The 10,741-nt window shown below is 37.8% G+C and overlaps 1 protein-coding gene across 10 annotated transcripts in view; it reads right to left on the bottom strand.

The window, feature by feature from the left end:
• The window catches only part of LOC106880568 (kinesin-like protein unc-104), a 305,280-nt gene that overhangs the window by 144,931 nt on the left and 149,608 nt on the right, over window positions 1-10,741 (bottom strand). For all 10 annotated transcript variants that reach the window (XM_052976565.1, XM_052976570.1, XM_052976569.1 and 7 more), the window contains 2 exons: window positions 7,248-7,426; window positions 4,352-4,463 (listed from right to left, as the gene is read on the bottom strand). In XM_052976565.1, the coding sequence (XP_052832525.1) occupies window positions 4,352-4,463; window positions 7,248-7,426 (291 nt within the window). The remainder of the gene's footprint in view (window positions 1-4,351; window positions 4,464-7,247; window positions 7,427-10,741) is intronic.

Below are 10,741 nucleotides of genomic sequence, written 5' to 3'. Positions count from 1 at the left end.
ATACATGTATATATAAATAAACCACACATGTAAATGCACAGATATATATATTCACACACACACACACAGAGGCACAGGTATGGGTGTATAGTAAGAATTTTGCTTCCCAACTACATGGTTCCAGGCTCAGTCCTACTGCATGGCAACTTGGCCAAGTATCTTCTACTGAAATCTTTGGCCAACCAAAGCCATGTGAGTGGATTTGGTAAACAGAAACTAAAAGAATCCCATCGTATAGATGTGTGTGTATGTGTGCGTGGATCTTTGTGTTCATGTTTGTCCCCCATCCACCACTTGACAACTGGTGTTGGTGTGTTTATGTCCCTGTAACTCAGTGGTTTGGCAAAAGAGACTGATAGAATAAGTACCAGGCTTAAAAAAAAGGGCTGGGGTTGATTTATTCAGCTAAAACAAAATGTTCAAAGTGGTGCCCTGGCATGGACACAGTCTAATGACTGAAACAAGAAAAAGAGAAGAGAAGACACACACACACACACACACACACAGATATGTATACATAGATATATATGCAATGATGAGTGTGTTTGTGTATGTGTCACTGTGTAGTAGTTTTAAGATTAGAAGAGTCAGGCTAAGTGATGTGCCAGTGTTATCCGAAGGTAGCTACTCCTCTGATTGACTTGTTTATAACAGTCTAGGTGTGTGAGAGAGGGAGTTGAAGAATGAATGCAAGAGCATACCCATTGGGGTGTGAATGAAAGAGCCAGTGAGCGTAAAAGTGTGAGTCAGTGAGCATAAAAGTGCATGAGTTGATGAATGTGAATGTGTGTCAGTGAGAGTAAATGCATGAGTTGGTCAGCACAAATGTGTGAGCCTGTGAGTACGAAAGCAGGAGTCAATGAATGCGAATGCATGAGTCAGTGAGTCAGTAAGTATGAGTGTGTGAATCCGTGAATGTGAGTGAATGAGTCAGAGTGTGTGAGTGTCTATGTCAGAATGTGTAATGGTATGAGTCAGAGTGCATGAGGATACGAGTCAGAGTGCATGAAGGTATGAGTCAGAGTGCATGAAGGTATGAGTCAGAGTGCATCAGGATATGAGTCAGAGTGCATCAGGATATGAGTCAGAGTGCATGAGGGTACAAGTCAGAGTGTATGAGGGTATGAGTCAGAGTGCATGAGGGTACGAGTCAGAGTGCATGAGGGTACGAGTCAGAGTGCATAAGGGTATGAGTCAGAGTGCATAAGGGTATGAGTCAGAGTGCATGAGGGTATGAGTCAGAGTGCATGAGGGTACGAGTCAGAGTGCATGAAGGTACGAGTCAGAGTGCATGAAGGTTCGAGTCAGAGTGCATGAGGGTATGAGTCAGAGTGCATGAGGGTACGAGTGCATGAAGGTATGAGTCAAAGTGAATGAGTGTCAGAGGCAGAGTGCATGAGCCAATGCGTGTGTGTGTGTGTGTGTGTGTGTGTGCATACAAATGCATGAGGGAGAGTGTGTAAGGCCATGAACCAGAGTACAGGAGTGTCTGAGAATCTAACTCAGGGTGCAAGAGTGTCTGAGTATCTGAGTCAGAGTGCAGGCACATCTAAGTCATGGTGCAGGAGTGCCTGAATCAGATTGCAGGAGCGCCCGAGTCAGAGTGCAGAAGCAGCTGAAGTGTCAGAGTGCAGGAACATCTGAGTCAGAGCATGTGAGTGTGGGTATGTGTGAACGACTTGAGAGGATGTTCAAATGAGTGTATGTCTTAATGTGTCAGACTGCGTATGAACACATGAATGAGTGTGTGTGTGTGTGTAAATGAGTCATAGTATTGTGTGAATGAGTCAGAGTGTCTGCACCAATGAGTTCAAAGTGTCTATACAAATGAGTCAGAATATTTGCTATGTCGGTGTATGCATATGCAAGTGGATGAATATGTCAGTGTGTGAGTAGGTTTTTGTGAGTGTGTATATGTGTGTATATTACCATCACTACCACAATCAAATCTATTATTCCTCGTATCACCACAATGTTTCTTCTGATACTATCCACTCCACTCTTATTACATTGTACACACCTACCCAACCAGTCAAGTCTTCAACAAATCTGTCAGAATCTATTATCATTTGCAAGGTTAACAACCTTAGCAGTTCTCTTATGGTCTAAATAATGGCATGGAATTGGCTAAATTGTTAGAGTAGTAGACAAAATGTCTTGTGGTATTCATATTCTAAGACCTTGAACTCTGATTTCAAATCAGGCCGAGGTCAAATTTTACCGTTTCATCTTTCTGCGGTCAATAAATTAAATACCAGTCTCGAGTCATGGATTTGTGGAAATGTTAGAACATCAGAGAAGATGCCTTATGGCATTTATTCTGGATCTTTTGTATTCTAAGTTCATATTATACTGTATTCTAAGTTCATATTATACTATGGAGGAGGATGTGCCTAAGAGCTCTACCGTTACAGTTTTTCCAGAAATAGCACATGAGAGTGTATGGATGAATGAATGAATGAATGACCCAAACAAAAATTTTTTAATAATAATAATAATGGCTTCAAATTTTGGCACAAGGCCAGCAATTTCAGGGGAGGGTCTAAGTTAATTACATCGACCCCAGTGCTCAACTGGTATTTATTTTATCAACCCCGAAAGGATGAAAAGACAAAGTCAGCCTCAGCAGAATGTTAACTCTGAACATAAAGACGGATGAAATTCCATAAAGCATTTTGCCCAGCATGCTAACGATTCTGTCAGCTCGCTGCCTTGATGACGATGACGATGATGATGATGATGTGTTGCATGTTTTTAAAAATCTTAAATTCTTTCTCATTTTGAAAATTATTTGAACATATTTGAATATATAAAAATGTTACAGGTAAGATTATACCTATGACAATATTTTTTTTTTTTTTGATAAACAATGTATTTTTTCTATTTCTTATCAGTTTTTAATCCATTTCTCAACCTCTCATACATCAAGTTTGGTTTTACCTTTTCTGACTTCTTGGTAGCATTTAAGTAAATATGTAAAATCTCTTGATAAGTGAAACAGGCAGGGCAATATTATTTGAGTTAATATTATTGTTACCTTTAACTATCCAACTGTGAAAATAGTTACAGTTGCAGTAACATTTTTTTTTTTTTTTTTTGCTTTGAGGTAGTGATGTTCTTTTTCAACAAAAATGAGAAACAAAAGATCTTCAAGAAAATGTCATTGACCTATAAAACCTTTAGTCTTCTAACATTTAACACATTCCAACATCAGGTCCACAGACATGCTACCTCCCCTCTCTTTCTTACTCTCTGTCTTTGCATTTTCTATTGCTACTGCAATCACTATGCTCCTTGGAACTGGATGGCTGTATCACACATCTCCTGAGGCGCTCCCAATTCCTTTATCTCTCCATCAACCATATTATAACTACCCCCCACCCACCAAGTTCTGCACTATACCCTAATCCAACCCTTCCTTGCCAAAACATCATCCATTCCTCTTGAATTCTCTCCCTGCATCCTAATCCATTAATTCTTACTTTCTGAAGAGGAAGATTGTTAACTATTTGAGCTCTTCTATGCTGGAGGGCTAGCGAAGGTCATATGTACAGGGCCATCCTCCAGACTGAACCAAGATTTTCTTTATCATTGGAAATAACCCCACATGTTGTTTCTGCTCTTACTTCAACTTCGACCTTTTAACTCGTGCATGGAAAATGATATTTAAATGATTGCTCTCTTAGTTGTAATATTGTTCAAATAAATGACTTTCAGGTCTGCAATCTAGCATTTTAATTTCATGGCTACCACTGTATCAGAATAGAAGATTTTTTTTTAAAGTACCTCCTGGATCTATGGTACAAACTTCTTTGTACCATAGATCTTGTTTTAAATTAAATCCTCCATCAAAATTTTTATGTTATGTCCCAGACACCATTTTAATAATGACAGTAATGTTATTAAATTCTTCATTATTTTCAAAATTAATTGAAGCAAAGGCAGCGTACCACATCAGAAATATGGCAACAAAAGTGTTAAGTGATTTAAATGAAAAATATCCATCAAAATTTTATGCTAATTTACATTCCAGATGCCACCTTAATAATAACAAAGGTTAATTTAATTAAATTCATTATTTTCAAAATGAATTGAATCAAAGACAGTATACATCAATAGGAATATGGTAACAATATTTGTCAATGAGAAAACTTCTACATAACCACTTAGCACCCCTTAAATCAGATCCTATCATTTTAAATGAATTAAGAACATGTTAGACAATTTGGCTTAAGATTTGAAAAAAAATAGTCATAACTAAACACTTTTGATCACACATTCTTGCTTGATCAGAGCTGCCCAGGAGCTAAATAATAAAATCTTTTTAAATACAAACATAGCTAACACAAACCTTTTCTCCAACCATCTTAGTAGCTTGGTCAAGTTTTTTCTGGGTGAATATAATGGTAAAGACAGCATGTGAACGGCTGCTGGTTTCGTTCATGTTTGTTGCGGCAACGGTCCTGAAGATTAGGAAACACAAAGGAAAATAGAAAAGAAATTCAATACAATTTCTTAGAAATAATTCAAATGAAATTGGAAAAAAAATATGCATGAAATATTTATTTTATTCACATAATAAGAATCTAAAGAGGCAGGATAATGTTGTTTGACCAAAACTTCTGTATAGTATGGCATGGTTGGATTGAACAAATCAATGAATATCTTTATGTTAAGTTCTCAGATAAATACATCTCTCCTGACCTCATCATCAACATTGTCTCTCTTTCCAACTACTCCTGCTCACTCTTATATAATGTGGGGTAACCATGTGAAGGTGTGTAGCTTAGTGGTTAGGGTATTTGGCTTTGCTTTGGTCATAAGGTTCTAAGTTCAATTCCCAGCAGTGCAATGTGTCCTTGAGTAAGATACTTTATTTCATATTGCTCCAGTCCACTCAACTGGCAAAAGTGAATAGTGTCATGTTAAATCTCCCTGAGAACTACATTAATGGTACACATGTCTGTGGAATGCTCAGCCACATGCACATTAATTTCATGAGAAGGCTGTTCTCTTGATTGGATTAACTTGAACCCTTGATGTTGTAGCTGATGGAGTGTCAGTTGAGGTAGCCATGTATCTCCTCTACAGTAAGACACCAGTTCAGGTCCTTCCAACATACTTTAGTCTTTCAACACTGGGCATAAAACCACTTCCCTCCTTCCTACTATACACCTACTTAATTGGCAGAGGCTTTTTTTTGTCTTGCAAGTAACTTGTTCTCACTACTACTGTTGCCTGGAGGAAAAGTACCCAGTACACTTTGTAAAGTGGTTACCATTAAGAAGGGTACCTAGCTGTAGAAACTATGCCAATGCAAACACTGAAGCTTAATGCAGTCTTCAGCCTTGTTGGATTCTACTGAACTGTCCTACCCATGCCAGCATGCAAAGGGAGACATTAAAGAATGAATGATGATGATGATGATGATGATGATGATGATGATGATGATAGGAATGTGGTCTTGCCATTCTGTAAATGAAATGTCATTCAAAACTGAGCTCCACATTGAGCAACATGTAGTCAAGGAACTCAGCAACATCATCATCATCATCTTGTGTGCCATAGCCATCAAGTGCCACTGACATCTTATATTTGGAAAATTTTAGGCTAATAGGTAGCAAGACACCATACTGTCCCAGATGGAACTCGTTTTCAAATGAATAGACTGGAGCCACATGAAACGAAGCATCTTGCCAAAGGACACAATGCACCACCTGGTCCAGGAATTGAACTCACAACTTGATTATATGTCCAACAGCCTAACCACCAGATCATTTGCCTTCACGTTGTCAAGGGAAAGGATTCATAAAAAAAATTATATGACCTCTCAATAGTTCCACCATGGGGCCAATGGAAAATAACAGAATGTCATAAATCAAAAACCAAAAAAATGCCACATTAGAGAAGGGATTCTAGTTCTTAATTCAAACATATTCTAAACAGTGACATTTTATAATCTATTTACCATACAAGCTGATGCCACACCTTCTCGTTAAACCACTAAACCAACCCAATGTTGCTTGGTACCATCCATTCACTATCACATGTCCACACTCAAGTTCCTCCTCCATTTCATCTCTAAATAGCATTTTTATTACAATATCCAAAGCTAATTATCCAAAACATTAACTTAATTATAATCTCATTTTTTTATTTATTATTTTCTTTTTACCTCAGATTAACAATTCATTATCTTTATTTTAATGTCTCTCTCCTTGTTGCTATGGGTTGAATAGGTTTACAATAAATTTCTTCACATCTCAACTGTGAAAACCAATTTTCTCAGATCATACATTGATTACCTTTCTTCCCACATTTTTTATTTATCTACAATCTACAAGAACCACAAGTGCTTCTCTTCCCTGCCATATCACATTTTGTTTCCTCCTAATTTATACTATCTGCTCACCTTGCACAGCCATTTGCCTTGCCAGTAAACACCAGTCAATATATTTAAAGAAAGAGACAACTGGATGTGGCTGTTTGAACACTGAGAATTTGGCAGGACTGACTGGATATTGAACCTCTTTTGGCGACAGTACATTTTGGCATTATAGGTAAACACACATACAAGCACACAGAAACAGACACACACAGTGAAAGATAGAGATAACAATTTATTAATCGAACATCATCATCATTTAATGTCCATTTTCTATGCTGGCATGGGTTGGATGGTCTGACAGAACTAGTAAGCCAGGGAGCTGCACCAGGTTCCAGTCTAATTTGGATGCCCTTCCTAAAGCTGGATACCTTTCCTAACGCCAACCACTCTAAGAGTGCAGTGGGTGCTTTTTATATGCCACTGGCATGGGTGCCAGTTATGTGACACCGGCATTGACCACGACTATGGTCTCACTTGGCTTGACAAGTCTTCTCAAGTATGGTATATCACTAAAGGTCTCGGTCACCTGTTACTGCCTCTGTGAGGCTCAACATTCAAACGGTGCTTTTTACATACCACCGGCACATAGATAAATATCCTCAAATACATAAACAAAGCGAAAAATGAGAGAAATATTAAAACAAGTGAAACATTAAAACATCTGATGCCAAATAAACCACCATTGAATCAGTGACACCAAACAGCTGTACCAAAATGTCACATAACCATACATTTGATACTGAGTCACTTCTTAAACCAGTTTTCAGGTCAGCCATTTGCATAAATAATTTTTGTACAAACAAAGAATATAATCCACTCATTTGGCCCAAAAAGAAATAGGAAGACTTTCCTAACTTACCTGGCTTTGTTGCCTTCATCGATGAGTTTTCCAATGTCTTCAAAAGATTGTACGGCCAGTTTAGAAAGGTCCTCGACATATGGACCTAATAATGGATGTTCTCTCACGCGAAGGTTGTTTTTGTTACTGGGGTTCAAAAGATCCCGTACACGCTCACAGTAAATTTCCATGTAGCTGACCTAAATTACAAAAACCAGAAAAAAAGCATGTAGTTTGTTATGATTATTATTATTATTATTATTATTATTATTATTATTATGCTGGCACAATCATTAGCACACCAAACAAAATGCTCAGTAGCATTTCATCAGTCTCTACATTCTGAGTTCAGACTCCAACAAAGTCAACTTATCCTTTCATCCTTTCAAGATCAATGAGATAAGTACCAGTTGAGCAATGGAGTCAATGTAATCTACTAATCTCCTCCTGCAAAATTTCAGGCCTAGGATTATTATTATTATTGTTGTTATTATTATTGAGTGAAAGAGCAGTGCATGCCATCAAAGTGACACTGAGGTAAAGTATACAAAGCCCAGTGTACCCATCATGACTACCGTCTGATGAGGGTACACCAGGCACATGCATCACAACCATATGTGTGTGATAGGGTGATCTCATATTAAGATATACAGCACATAATCTCGCAGGTGGGGCCCAGTTAGAATTTTCTTTAGATCGAGTAGCCCATCCCAATTGAATAAGGGTTGTTTAAGGATGTTGAATGAAACATCCATATTTCCAGAGGTGAATTATTCAAACTCCAAAGAATTCCTTTTGACACATAGTCATGATGCTCCCCCACTACTTCTGCTCATGATCAGAGATGCACATATCATCACTAAGGGACATGCTCAAGTGGTTAAGGTCAAACAATTGACAAGCAAATCTTTGGTATTGAGAAGAATATTTGCTGTAGCCCATCTTTTATACCAAGACAAAACAATGTGCATGATAACACTTCCAATCAGTTAAAATCAAAAGCCATCAGAGCTAGTGCCTGCATATTATTATTAAAGATGTCACACAGTATCCAATCTGTGATGTTGTAGATTGAGGACATTGTGTGTAGTGAGGATTTGTGCTGTCTGTCAAGTAACAAGGACCTTAAACAGGCAATACTTTACGCAGTATGCATGCAGTTCCAAGTTAAGCTTATTTTTGCAACACACCAAGATTGTTAGGTATTTCTAAAGTGTCCAGATGTTTCTTCATGTTGGGCGGTATTGAACCCAATGTTCAGATGACAACACGAACAACCTTTATGTGTGACTCTCATAACTGCCACATCTTGGTGATCTCAATTTGCAGGCTTCCATATTTATTGGCCTTTCTTTTTCATTCATGACAATATGTTGATCTGGCACTACCACATTAGTTATTAGGCACTCTTGCTTGTCCCTCTCAAAGGCTACTATATCCAGCCCTTTGTGCTCTAACACCTTGTCTGTCTAAAAGTCAAAGTCCCAGAGGATCTTTGCCTTTACATTTTCACCCATTAATTTTTCCAGTGTATGTTGGTATCAAGCACCTATTATCTTGAGTCCATACTTCCAGTACAGTAATCAGTGAAAGTTTAAGGCTACCTTGCTGTATCAGCACTTATACTCTTTCTGTACAAGACTTTTACAAGTGCCAATGATGTGAATCATGCTTTAGGCCTTCTTCCCACACATTCTGATGAGATTTGTTGCACTCGTGTGGTGTATAGTCTTTCCACTAAGCTAGTATTCCTGGGCAGTGAGGATTAGGCTTTCAGTCTTCTTTTTGAGATCATCTTTGCTGAGCCACATCCATGATGCTTCCTGGTATTTTAAGTTGTTAGTTTCATGGTGAAATGACCATGTAATTTCATGCAGAATAATGTTTCTTCTCTCTCATTGGCTATTTGTGATCAGAATTCATTAGCACTTTCGACTCCACTCTAAGTAAATGATTCTGCAGCAGCAGAATATTGTAACAAGTCTTGCTCACTATTTACCAAATATTCTCTCATGTTTCTTCTTTCAATGTTGATGCACTCCTGTACACTTGTCAGGTCAAGTCCACCTTTAGTCCTCTTCATGTACAGCCTGTATAAATTTGCCTGAGGACGGAGGGCACCATGCATTGAGTTTAGACTTCAAGAGAAGTTTGAGGCACTTCAAATATGCAGTGGTGCAAGATATTGTCCAGCTCTAGGATGAAAAGCACCTACTACACTCTCGGAGTGGTTGGCGTTAGGAAGGGCATCCAGCTGTAGAAACTCTGCCAAATCAGATTGGAGCCTGATGTAGCCATCTGGTTCACCAGTCCTCAGTCAAATCGTCCAACCCATGCTAGCATGGAAAGCGGACGTTAAACGACGATGATGATGATGATGATTATTATTAAGGTGGCAAGCTGACAGACTCATTAACACATCAGGTGAAATGCTTAGCAGCATTTCATCTGCCGCTACATTCTGAGTTCAAATTCCGCCGAGGTCGACTTTGCCTTTCATCTGGGGTCGATAAAATAAGTACCAGTTGAACACCGAAGTTGATGTAATAGACTCATCCCTTCCTCCAAAATTGCTGCCCTTGTGGCAAAATTTGAAACCCTTATTATTACTATTATTATTATTATTATTATAGTATGCTAATATTATATATAATAAAAGTGTGCAGAGCCTAGCCATACTATTTTCTGTATTTGAGTATAAGTCATGGGTTTTTGGGGTTTTTTTTGTCTAAATTTATTGAAAAATCATTCCCACCAAACCAATTATTGCCATTTTCAATTCCTCCATTCTAGTTGCCTCTATTTCCCAAAATACTTATTTATACTTGGATAATTTCTCCATTTCTTTTGTGCAGATACTTTACTCATCTGCTGGAACTGATACTCTTAACAAGAGACTTTAATTTCCTGACAGACCTTGATGACAAGATCTGTTTGATTTCCTTTGAGATCTTTCAATTTACCTTAATCTTCCTTCATTATCATTATTATCAATATTTACACCCAAACGTTAAGAGCAGTCTTAAACATATCTTGGAGAACTTATCCCACAAAGAAACAGCTGTATGGAGATCTCCTGCCTGTTTCCACCAATAAAAGGGAAAAGGCGCTTACACTTTATGGGACATTTTTGGCAAACTAAACAAGAGCTGGCAAGTGACCAACTGCTATGGATGTCAAAGCATGACAATACTCGAGCTGGTCGTATAAGCATAACGTATGTAAATCAATACATACTGGAACAGAAAGATTCAATGATGGTGATGATGTGTTCGTATGGATGTGTGTGTATGTGTGTGTGTGTGTGTGTAAGTGTCTGCATATTAGTATGAGTAAGAGCATGTGCATTTATGTGCATATGTGTTGCTGTGGTTGTTGTTGTTATTATTATTATTAGTAGTAGTAGTAGTATTAGTAGTGCTTGGTTCCAAATCAGCATGATTCAATAGACTACCAATAAAAGATGCCCCAAATATATATATATATATATATATATATATATATATATATACACA

This window comes from Octopus bimaculoides, chromosome 25, assembly GCF_001194135.2.
Source record: "Octopus bimaculoides isolate UCB-OBI-ISO-001 chromosome 25, ASM119413v2, whole genome shotgun sequence".
Taxonomy (NCBI): domain Eukaryota; kingdom Metazoa; phylum Mollusca; class Cephalopoda; order Octopoda; family Octopodidae; genus Octopus; species Octopus bimaculoides.
This window is presented reverse-complemented; position numbering and strand designations above follow the sequence as displayed.